This window comes from Artibeus jamaicensis, unplaced genomic scaffold, assembly GCF_021234435.1.
Source record: "Artibeus jamaicensis isolate MK-2021 breed Jamaican fruit bat unplaced genomic scaffold, CSHL_Jam_final contig_797, whole genome shotgun sequence".
In the NCBI taxonomy this organism is placed as follows: Eukaryota; Metazoa; Chordata; class Mammalia; order Chiroptera; family Phyllostomidae; genus Artibeus; species Artibeus jamaicensis.
Window position 1 is genome coordinate 18,531,727 of NW_026521977.1, and position 12,612 is coordinate 18,544,338.

The 12,612-nt window shown below is 37.3% G+C and overlaps 2 protein-coding genes across 2 annotated transcripts in view; one reads left to right on the forward strand and one right to left on the reverse strand.

The window, feature by feature from the left end:
• Positions 1–12,612, reverse strand: part of CCDC73 (coiled-coil domain containing 73) — a 310,502-nt gene that overhangs the window by 136,762 nt on the left and 161,128 nt on the right. The gene's annotated exons all lie outside the window — the stretch shown is intronic.
• Positions 8,457–8,959, forward strand: LOC119045563 (histone H3.3A-like). The gene has a single exon (XM_037140319.2). It carries the CDS (start codon positions 8,513–8,515, stop codon positions 8,921–8,923), a length of 411 nt encoding a protein of 136 aa, XP_036996214.2. The 5' UTR covers positions 8,457–8,512; the 3' UTR covers positions 8,924–8,959.

A 12,612-nucleotide genomic window follows, 5' to 3' on the forward strand; every position in this document is an offset into this window, starting at 1 on the left:
GCCTGGGTTGCAGGCTGGTTCCCTGCAGGCCAGTTCCCAGCAGGGGACGCACAAAGGGCAACCATACATTGATGTTTCTCTCCCTCTCTCCTTCCCTTCCCGTCTAAAGATAAATAAATAAATAAAATCTTAAAAAAAACAACATGGAAGGATCCCAAATGTCTACCAGCTGAGGAATAAATAAAATGTGGTATATCCACACAATAGAATATTATTCAGCCATAAAAAGGAACAAAGTACTGATACATGCTATAGTATGGATGAAACTTGCCAACATTATGCCAAGTAAAAGAAGCCAGTCACAAAGAAACATGTATTATATGGTTCCATTTACTAAAAATGTCTAGAATAGGCAAATCCACAATGACACAAATAAATTTGTGGTTTGCCAGGGATGAGCAGGAGGAGGGATGAAAAACGATTGATTAAGGAGTATGAGGCCTGTTTTTGGAATGATGAAAATGTTCTAGAATTAGATTGTGGTGATGATCAGGCAATATTGTAAATATACTAAATCCCACTGTATCATACACTTAAAATGGTTAAAAATTATGAATTTTGTTATGTACATTTTATACCAATTTTTTAAATGTTACTTTTTTAAAGAATTTATTTATTTACTTTTAGAGAGAGGGGAAAGGAGGGAGAAAGAGAAGCAGAGAAACATCACTGTGTGAGAACCGGGGACCTGGCCCAAAACCCAGGCATGTGCCCTCACTGGGAATTGATCCAGCAACCTTTCAGTTCTCAGGCAGACACTCAATCCACCAAGCTACACCAGCCAGGGGTAAAATGTTACTTATATTACTATTTATCTTTGTATCTCCTAAAGGGCTTAAAGAGATATCATTAAGAAGCAAAGGGTCGCCAATTTGATTCCCAGTCAGGGCACATACCTGGGTTGCGGGCCAGGTCCCCAGTGGGGGGGACACATGAGAGGCAGTCACACATTGCTGTTTCTCTCCCTCTCTTTCTCCTTTTCTTCCCCTCTCTCTAGAAATAAATAAATAAACATTTTTTTAAAAAAGAAGTGTTCTGTTTTTTAAGGAAAAAACACTTAATGTGTCCTTAAATGTAAAGGTGAAATGATTCAAGTAACATCTATAAGTTATAGTGATTACAATTTACATGCAGAACAAGCCATAGATAAATGATAATCTGTGGTTCCATAGAAATTCCAAGAATAGACTAAGCCCAACTAAAACAAACAGTTCCAACTACCTTGGAATTACACTGGGCTAAAATACTAATAAAACACTCAAAACAGAAAAACTATAAATAACCATTTAGTAAGTGAAAAAGAAAATTAATTAAAACAAGAAGGTATTTTTAAACTATTTTTTAAACGTTAATATCCACTGTTGACAAGGAGAAATTATGGTCTTGCTTGTCATTTTCCATTTTATGTAGATGGGCATATAAATTTATAACGCTTTCTAGAGGTTAATTTGAGAGCATGTATAATACATACATGTATTTATGCCTAGAAAAAAGCCTGGGATCATGTACTCCAAGTGGAAATATACTTGGAAGTGGGATTAGACATTTTTTTCTTCCTGGTCCTTTTTATAAGGATTGCTTTTGTAATACAAAATAAGAAAAGTGTTTCTTAACTTTTTGGAAAAGTCAGGAGGGCAAGAGGAACTAGTTTACTTTGTTGAAGTTGACATGTTAATTTTTAAAACATTGTTTATGAATAACCCTGCCTGGGATAGTTCAGTGGATTGAGCTTGGCTGTGAACCAAAGGGTCACCAGTTCAATTCGCAGTCAGGGCACATGCCTGGGTTGCAGGCCAGGTCCCCAGTGCGGGCATGTGAGAGGCAACCACACACTGATGTTTCTCTCCCTCTCTTTCTCCCTCCCTTACCCTCTCTCTAAATAAATAAATAAAATCTTTAAAAAAAAGAAATAAAAGAAGCTTTTATGAATAAACTGGAACTTTATTGAGCTTCTTAGTGGCATATGTAGAAAATGATAAATAAGTAAAATGTAGAATCACTGAGGAGATGTTACATGTGCAATTAGAGAATCACTCAGGGCCATCATTCTGAGATTGACTAGTGAGATGGTATCTTTACAAATCAGCAATGCATGGGTGCAATAGTTAGGTAAATAAAAGTGGATTAGGCAATAATCTCTTGTGATGTTTAAGAACAGAATCTTCACATTTATTAAAGCAAATTGCTAAAATGTCTTTTAAAATGGTTATTTCAGTAGTGAAGAGAGAACGCCTTTTGTACCATCCCTTCTCAATTCTACATGTAACGAACAAAAATGAACCTCATTTGACTTTTCAGCTCTTTGATTATTAGTGGAACTGAACATTTTCTAAGGGTTATTTATTGTCTATTTGTACTTCCTCTTTTGTGAGTTGTTTATTCATGTGTTAGATCAGTTTTTTTACATGGTTTTTTTCTTGTTGATTTGTTACAGTATTTTTTAATTTAAATTTTATGTTTCAATTACAATCTGCATTCAGTATTATTTTGAAATAGTTTCAGGTATACCATAGTGGTTATACAAGTATATATCTTGTAAAGTGTTCTCCCCAAAATTTCCATCACCCACCTGACACCATACATAGTTATTACAATATTATTGAGTATATTCTCTATGATGTACTTTACATTCCCACAACTGTTTTGCAACTACCAATTTGTATTTCTTATTCCCTTCACCTTTTTCACTCAGCCCCCAAAACCCCACCCCACTAGCAACCATCCATCAGTCTGTTCTCTGTATCTATGAGTCTGTTTCTATTTTGTTGTTATATATTTTAAAAGATAAAGATCTCAAGTCCTTATCTGTCATTTTTGCTTCAACTATTTTCCCCAGTTTGTTATGTACCTTTTACTTTTAATGCTGTCTTAGAGTTTCTAAAAATGTTTAATTTTATGGGGTCAAATATATCAATCTTTTTCTTTATCATTTTTTTAAAAGATTTTATTTAGTTATTTTTAGAGAGGAGAAGGGAAGGAGAAAGAGAGGAAGAGAAACATCAATGTGTGGTTGCCTCTCCAGCACCCCCTCACCGGGGACCTGGCCCACAACTCAGGCATATGCCCTGGCTGGGAATCAAACTGGTGACCCTTTGGTTCACAGGCAGGCGCTCAATCCACTGAGCCACACCAGCCAGGGCTCTTTATCATTTTTTAAAATTTTTGTTATTAGAGATCCCTTTGCCATTCTGGGAAAATATATTATCCATCTATATGCTCTCCTAATTCTTTTATGGGGGTCATTTCTCATTTTATTCTTTTTTTAAAAGATTTTATATATATATATATTTTTACAGAGAGGGGAAGGGAAGGATAAAGAGAGGGAGAGAAATACCCATCTCGGTTGCCTCTCACACATGCCCCAATGGGGACCAGGCCCACAAACCAAAAATGTGTCCTGAGAGGGGATCCGGGCAACCTTTCGGCTGTGTAGGAGGTTGCTCATGGTCAACCAACTGAGCCGCTCCGGTCAGGACTTTTCTTTTATTTTTAAAGCTATCTGGAGTTTATTTTGGAGTAAGAAGTGAAGGAGGAAACTAACTCAAAGTCATCACTTAATACAACATAATTTCCTATGATGTAAGCATTTAAACAGTTCAGAGTTCATTTTTAAAAGGGTTTGGACTGTGTGAAAACTCATTTTAACAGGTTCCTTTTGGTAAAGGTATCTTTTTGCTAACTAATCTCTTAAGTTATTTGGGTATTTTACAAAAGATATGTATAGCCCTTTATTGTATGAGAGGTTGATGCCACATGTCAGAGTCAGATCTTGAACTTCACCTTTTCTTGACTAAAGGAGAACAAAAGAAACTTTTCATAACTCATTTGGTGTGAATCATAAGTGCACTTACTGAATGACTAAGTAGAATTTTAATGCCAATGGGGTGAAGTGGAAATCCTATTCGGTAGAAACCAGAAATCCTGGTTTTAAATGTTGCCCCTGATTCACTTACTAAATGCCCCTAGATAAATTTCTTAAAAGTCTACATCTATTTGTCAATGCATTAAACCAAGATCTTAGTTGTAAAAAAAATTGGGCTCATGAGATAACATATTAAAGTATTCAAAGCATCCTGAACTAAACATTTTAATGGGAAGTGTCAGAAATTCTAGTCACCAGCAACTCAGGAAAACTAAATTGTTTCCACAGTTACAAGTCTCTGCTCCAAGGCTCCGTCCCTATTTCAGCGTGCATAAATTCTTAATGGCCAATTGAAAGTAGACCATCAGAGGAGACCATTTTGGGCATAACTGAGTTTCATATTAATGCTAATGAGACTAAAATAATGGGTTTTAAGAAACTTAACCTTCTTTCCAATTTCTGCTATTTCTGAACAAGCCATTTCTTTTTGAACATATTCCAGCTTTTTGAGATGTTAACTGCATACATTTACTCAAACGTTCACAAAAAAGATGCAAGCTCCATAAATTTATGATTAGTAACACTGATGCATGCATATACATATAATGGCATTGATGTGGCTAATCACAGGCTTGCTCACAAGCATATCCTCAGTTCTACCTTTAGCATTTTGATGAAAAGGACTTAAAAGGATCAAGCAATGAGCAAATTTGGTAAGATCGTCAATGATTAAAGACTTCTGATTCCACAACTGATAAAGAGCTATCTGCCTAATGTTACCTAGGCCCTCAGAGAAATTGATGAAAATGAGGATTTATTTACTCATTCAATAAATATTAACTGAGCATGTGTCAAATGCTGTGCTGCTAAGCACTGAGGAAAATTATTAGGTAGAACTGTATGAATTAACTGATATTTAAGTATTTTTGACTTACAAAAATGGCAATTTCATATAGCCCAACCTAAGAATATTGCAGAAGTCCCTTAGAGATGGAAAGAAAATTAAAGAGTGGAAAATCATGAGAAAAACAAAAATTTCCAAATAACCGCTTAGAAAAAATAAAAAGGATTAAAAGTGAAAAAGGAAAAAGAAAGAACTGGAAAATGGGGAAAAGGGAACATGCAAAGGAAAATTGAACAATAAAAACATATGATCATAAAACTAATAAATTATTAATACTTAATTTAATTCATCCAGTATTTATTGACCGTTGAAGACTATACAGATAATTTCATGGTAGGTATACAATACCTGCCTCAAAAGAAAAAGAAAAGCTTTATTTTCCTTAAAGATAAAAGACAGATCAATGTGCCCTAACTTTTTAAGATTTTATTCATTTATTTTTAGAGAGAGGGGAAGGGAGGGAGAAAGAGAGAGAGAAACATCAATGTGTGGTTGTCTCTCATGTGGGGGACCTGGCCTGCAACCCAGGCATGTGGCCTGACTGGGAATCGAACCGCGATCCCTTGGTTCGCAGGCCTGCGCTCAATCCACTAAGCTATACCAGCCAGGGTAACTAATTTTCTTTTAAATAACATAAATTATATAAAAGCAAGTGATCCAAGACTATGCAGACAAGGAAGAATAATTAGAAACCTACTTAAGCAAAGATCTCTTTACACTTCCATTGTTAAGGATGGTCAAAGGACCGTAGAATTTTTTCATAGGAAGGAATGTCAGAGTTCATTCAGACCAAACCTTCAACATGTCAGAAGAGGCAGACAGGGTTCAGAGAAGTAACGTGTCCGAAATCATGTAGCTGGGGAGAAGCACAAACAGCAGGACTAGAACATATTCATGTAAGGGGATTTATTTAAACTCCCCTTTAGCACATTGAGGATACACAGTACGATTTTGCAATTGATGCCAAATTAACTTGTATATGAAAGAACATCCGTGTTATCCTAGAACAGCATGATTACCTGGGCATGAGTTTCCAAAATAGAGGCAAAAAAAAAAAAAATGTGTGGCAATCAGAAATTAAGATTACGATGATAAAATGAGTCAGAGAATTAATTATAGCTGTAAAAATGCCAAGGCCTGAGCAAAGAGTGAGAGTACTGTGACCAATTGTGACACAAATCTCTGTCACAGGCCCCTGTGGGCAGCTCAGAACCACAGCGATTCAACTTCATATGTGCTCTTTACAAGTTTTAAGGATTACTTATTATTTTTAAGATTTTTATTTATTTATTTTTAGACTGAGGGGAAGAGAGAGACAGAAACATCAGTGTGTGGTTGCCTCTCACACACCCCCTACTGGGGAGCTGGCCTGAACCCCAGCATGTGTCCTGACTGGGAGTTGAACTGGCCACCCTTTGGTTCACAGGACAGTGCTCAATCCACATTGCTGTGGGTTTTTTTAAAATTTTTATAGTTGACACTATTGTAGACGTTCTGCATTTCCCGACCCCCTTGCCCACCTCCGCCCAGCCCCCACCCCCTTCCCCTGGCCTTCACCACAGGATTACTACTTTTTCCTAAGCATGACATGTAGTTCTTATTCCTTTCCACACTGTGACAAGAAACCAGATAACCTTTTGCACTGTTCTTGAGTGTATTTCCTTTGTTGTTAACAATTGTTCTTAAATGAAAGAATTAAATATGAACTCTAGTTAAAACTTCCTTTAGAAGGCTTTAACCAAGTGTTTAAAATAAAATCTTTAACCCCCATACCTATTTGTTGAATCTGAAAATACCTGCATACGAACATATAATCACCCTTAAACACTGGGAGTCTCTCCTTTTCCACCTGCTGATTTTACTGGGATAAATTAAAATTGCAAACAATGGGTGTTGAAATGTCAAGGCTAAAATGTCACAGAACTCTCAAGTTCAGTAAAGTTGCATGTCCTGTTCCGAATCATCAAATGATAGTCATCGGTGTGCCTTTAAGGGTGTGAATGTGATCTCATGCTGGAAGAGCTTCAGGGTCACAACCTGAACATTTCCTGTCACAGTCCTTGAGTCGGTCCTCATGCCCACACAGTAAAGTGAGTTTCCATTTCATTCTTGAATTCACACAGGTAAGTGGGTGGGTATGTGTTCAAACTCAAAGATGCATTATTACAGTAATCCAAATATTTTAATCTCATTGCTCTTTTTCCTTCTTTCTTTATCTACTGCCCTTCATTGTTTGGTAACAGTGAAAGAAAGAGAGAAAAAAAGAAAGGAAGAAAGAAAGAAAGAGAGAGAGAGGGAGAGGAAGGAAGGAAGGAAGGAAGAAAACTTCAAAGAGTCATGAGCCAGGTTAAGACTTGGCCAATGACCATCCAAAACCTTTTACTTCATACTTCAATATCCTTTGTAAAATGAGAATCATAATATCTAACCCAACTTCACAGATGGCCAGAATAAGAGCACTTAAAATGCTTTGGAAGAAAGACAAGAATATTGTGACTGACAAGCAAATGGTACAAAATAAGAAAATAAATAGAGCAAGTAAGTAGAAGAAATGAACAATCTTGGACAATGTTGTCTCTGGCTACACTTTTCACTATCTAATCTCAAAATATCCTGCAGTTCCATAGTGTCTGGGGTTTGTGTACGTGCTGCCAAATGCTGTCATATTCTTTAGGATGCAGTATTACAGGGAAACATGCAGGGATGTACTTCACTACTGAGAAACAGACTCACTTCTATATCTGCCTCCCATCTCAGACTATAAACTCTGATATTTCATGTGAACACAAAGCCTCATTTGTTTTGGTCCAAATATCCAGAAATGTGGGTGGATGCATTCTACCAAGGAATGTCATTAAACTTCATATCTGCTGATTCCACAGCATGAGGAATCTGACCATTCGTCACTCCCAACACAGTGTGAAGTACTTTTCCCACCTGAAAATAGATGGCTCCCACCCTACAAAAACATATTGAAAATGAGCAACACAAGAGGCATTCTGCTGGGTACTGTGGACCATATAAAGGTGAATAAGTCAGTTCTTGCTCTTGGTAAGAACTTTATAGGCCTACATTCTCAGATCTTAGATTACATTCTTCTTCTCCAAAATAGGGAAGATGGTGATTATCTCTGTCCTTAGGTTTTAGTGATGTCGTTTGGCTAAATGAATGAATAAATAGAAGAATGGGTATTCAATGAAGACAGTTTTTGTTATATGAGGCCAACCACAAGAAATCATCTCTTGTCTCTTCGCAGTCTGATCTCAATTGTTTGACAACAATAAAAGAATTGAAGAGTGAGAGAAGGCCTATGTGATAGGAACAGGTGTGAGAAAAAGGTGAAGAAATGAAAATTGTGGAGGAAGAGATGGGGGAGGGAAGCACTGTCTGGAAGGAATCAGTCAAAACAAAATTTCTGCACAAGACTAAAAAATACAATGGATTCTAAATAATTAGGATAAAATAGATAAAAGCAGCCTTTGTGGGGAGAAAAAAAGAATTTGGTGGAAATTGAATTAATCAAAGATTAGAAAGGGGGGGAAATGTTTCCTTTGGCTTCTAGCAAGTGCCAAGCCACTTTGGCCAAAGCATGAGAGGTTAAATGATGTTCTGCAGAGTTGCTAAGCTAGTTATTTAGAACTGGAAGGATGAGAGTTCGCAGCCGCTGTCGCTCTCTAACGCCAGCACCTCCTCCAGCTCGCTGAGCTCCAGCCGAAGGAGAAGGGGGGTAAAGAGGTCCCTATACCATGGCTCGTACAAAGCAGACTGCCCGCAAATCGACCGGTGGTAAAGCACCGAGGAAGCAACTGGCTACCAAAGCCGCTCGCAAGAGTGCGCCCTCTACTGGAGGGGTGAAGAAACCTCATCGTTACAGGCCTGGTACTGTGGCACTTCGTGAAATTAGACGTTATCAGAAGTCCACTGAACTTCTGATTCGCAAACTTCCCTTCCAGCGTCTGGTGCGAGAAATTGCTCAGGACTTCAAAACAGATCTGCGCTTCCAGAGTGCAGCTATTGGTGCTTTGCAGGAGGCGAGTGAAGCCTACCTGGTCGGCCTTTTCGAAGACACCAACCTGTGCGCTATCCACGCCAAACGTGTAACGATTATGCCAAAAGACATCCAGCTAGCACGCCGCATACATGGGGAATGTGCTTAAGAACCCACGCTGATGGGAAACGTTTCATTCTTTAAAAAAAAAGAAATCTCTTCTTCCTGTTATTGGTAGTTCTGAACGTTAAATATTTTTTTCTTGGGGTCAAAAAGGTACCTAAGTATATGATTGCAAGTGGAAAATAGGGGACAGAAATCAGGTATTGGCCGTTTTTCCATTTTCATTTGTGTGTGAATTTTTAAAATATAAATGCGGGGACATAAAGCATTAATGCAAGTCAAGGTGTTTCAGTGAACAAGTTTCAAGCAGTTCAACTTTATAACAATATAAATAAACCTGTTAAATTTTTCTGGACAATGCCAGCATTTGGATTTTTAAAAACAAGTAAATTTCTTATTGATGGCAACTAAACGGTGTTTGTAGCATTTTTATCATACAGTAGATTCCATCCATTCACTATACTTTTCTAACTGAGTTGTCCTACATGCAAGTATGTTTTTAATGTTGTCTGTCTTCTGTGCTGTTCCTGTAAGTTTGCTATTAAAATACATGAAACTATAAAAAAAAACACAAAAAACTGGAAGGACGAGGCCATGCCCTGCCAGAGGTCCTCTGTCCACCTTCTGTCTTTGTTACTTAATGGCAGCACTTTTCTAACTCTTATATCTTGGGACCTTTTAGCCTCTTTAATATTATCAAAGGCCCCAAGGAGCTTTCACATATGTGAATGACATCTAATGGTATTTCTATTACATATTAAGACTGAGGCATTTTCAAAATATTATTTCAAATCAAGGCAACGACAGGTACTTACTTTTGTGTTCTTGTATAGACTTGAAGAAAAGTTCAAGATTTCAAGATACTAGTTTATTTGTTTGGTTTTTAAAAGATTTTATTCACTTAATTTTAGAGGGGAAGGGACAGAGAGGGAGAGAAACATCACTGTATGGTTGCTTCTGGTGCATCCCCTGCTGGGAACTGGCCTGCAACCCAGGCATGTGCCCTGACTGGGAATCAAACCATGATCGTCTACTTCACAGGCCCACACTCGATCCACTGAGCTATACCAGCCAGGGCTTCAAGATACTAGTTTATTTGAGAGTAACAAGGTTATAGCTCTCCTGACAGGTATGACCAAAGATAGCTAATAAAAATCACAGAAAGATTAAGAAGAGACATTTTATTAATCTTTAAAATTTGTTCAAATATATATATATATATATCCTTAACTACCATAGAATATACTAGAAAACATGCCCTGGCTGGTGTGGCTCAGTGGACTGAGTTCCAGCCTTCAAACCAAAGGGTCATTGTTTGATTCCCAGTCGGGGCCCATGCCTAGTTTCCTGACCAGGTCCCAGGTAGTGGGCACGGGAGAGGCAACCACACACTAAGGTTTTTTTTCCCTCTTTCTCCCTCCCTTTCCCTCTCTAAAAAAAAAAAATATATATATATATATATATTTATATATATATATATATATTTTTATATATATATTTATATATATTTTTTTTAGAAAAAGAAAAGAAAATGCTAGAAAACAGAAGACTACACATGCAGGCATTCTATATTAGTTAGCAGAGTGATAACATCATTCCACGGCAAATGGCCTCTGGAAATTTCTACTGTACATTAATGAGAGAACAGAAATGAGCTGGAAGGAGTCACTGGGAGCAGCTCAGTTAGACACAAGTTAGCGTGGGAGTGTTTTCCTTTTGTAAATAATTTATTGCCGGAATCAGTCTAGCTGAACTGGAGTTTTGGCAATAGTGCAGACGGCAAGGCAGAACACCCAATTCTGGGAAGCTCGTGCCAGGAGAGGTGCCAAAGCATCAGTCCTCATCTATGCTGCAAGAAGATACACCCAACCAGGTAATGAAGAAACAGCAACTCAGAAGTAACCCAGGATCATTCTGTGGAGAGGCAAGGACGGAAATCCAAACCTGGACATCTTGGGTAGGACAGACTCTGCAGCTTGAAAGTGCCAACCACGGATTTCAGGTGTGTGAAGGACACCCTACATCCTGGCTCCACTATCAATACCAACTCATTAGCTGCTGTGCTGTCTTGGAGCCCTGGGAGCCATCCATGTTCAAAGCCACCTCACTAATCATTTTTGCTATGGTGGTGTATACTGCCCATGTTTTTTACCCCAGTCCACATCCCCCTGGCTTGCGAATTTTTCTCCAAAATGTGTGGCTATCACAGGATACTTTCTCATTGATCAGAAACTTCCTAACCTAAAAAGCTCTCACTTCTCTATACACTCATATCCTGGCTGATATTTGAAATAGATGTCTCTTCAGGTTCTTTTATACATGTTACATTGTGCACCACGGATAATAAAATTACCTCATATACCGTATTTTCTCAACTTAAATCTATGACTTTAGATATTTCTTTAAATGGGGAAATTTCATATAAAATTTTCCTGGAACGTAGGCTCATAAGAGACCTACCAGAATCATATTTAAAATTCTCCCTTCATACCTATTCTATGGTAAAGGATATATTTTTTAAAATTTGCCCTGGCTGGTGCAGCTCAGTAGATTGGGTGCAGGCCTGGGAACTGAAAGGTTGCCAGTTAGATTCCCAGTCAGTGCACATGCCTGGATTGCAGGCTGGGTCCCTGGGTGGGGGCGTGTGAGAGGCAGCTGATTTATGTATTTCTCACACATGGATGTTTCTTTCCCTCTCTTTCTCCCTCCCTTCCCTCTCTCTAAAAATAAATACATAAATCTTTTAAATTTTTGTTCATAAGCTACTGTCAAATGTATCATATCCTTATTTACAACATAAAGATGTGAATAATTGTATAAGGCCCCTAAAGTTAATGGTTTTTTTTTACTAAACTACTGATACCTCAAATTCTTTGTCTGCAGGTACAGAAGAATGGGCTGGACTCAATCATCTCCTTTCAGACACGGTTCATGAATTATTTCAAATGTCTCCAAGTCTGGCTTTATAACAATTTAAAATCAACAATGTTGATTTTAGATAATAACCCATTAAGTGTTATGACACAAAATAATTTTAGGTATAAGAAACAAAATATAATCAAAGTAAATTCAGATGTTGTAACTTGTGATGTTGTCTTGCTTTGCATGATGCTGGAGGATAAGCCCAGTGGGAAGAAAAGTGCTTTTTTTCTGTTCTTTCACTCAGTGGGGGAGGGAGCATGTATTGAGCTACAGGAAGAAAAGCTAATAAATAGGCTCGAAGAAATAATCTACCCGCAGGAATTCAAAGCTCCAGTTAAATGCTTTGATATAGTGGCTCCTTTGGAAAACCAAAAAAAAAAAAAAAAAGGTTTATTAAATTTCCTTCAAAGTGTTTATCTTAAAAACAATTACAAGTTTTAAATTATACTGCTGTATCAAATATGAATGCCAAAGACCAGCATTGCGGTTTTTCTCTCCTCCAATAAATATTAATGTTAGCAATACTGGAGGGTAAAAATGTAAATAGTTTTTTGACAATTTGGACCTTTGTATTATGAAAAAATTTTTTTCTAAAAAGAGTTGGAAAGATGTTTGGCATGCCAAATTAATTTGCATATTTGCTTTAAAAGCAAAAACAAACTTGCGGTTTGAAGATAAACCATATCCGAACATGTATTTGTTGATTTTTGCAAAATAAAATTAGGTTTAATTATATAAATACAAATTAAAATCAAAAGGCAAATCATGTCTTATTATCATAATGGAAATTGTTTTGATCTCAGAGATCCATTG

Bases quoted from the DNA above. Each gene is read 5' to 3' on its own strand.
- LOC119045563 (XM_037140319.2), top strand. From the start codon at position 8,513: ATGGCTCGTACAAAGCAGACTGCCCGCAAATCGACCGGTGGTAAAGCA.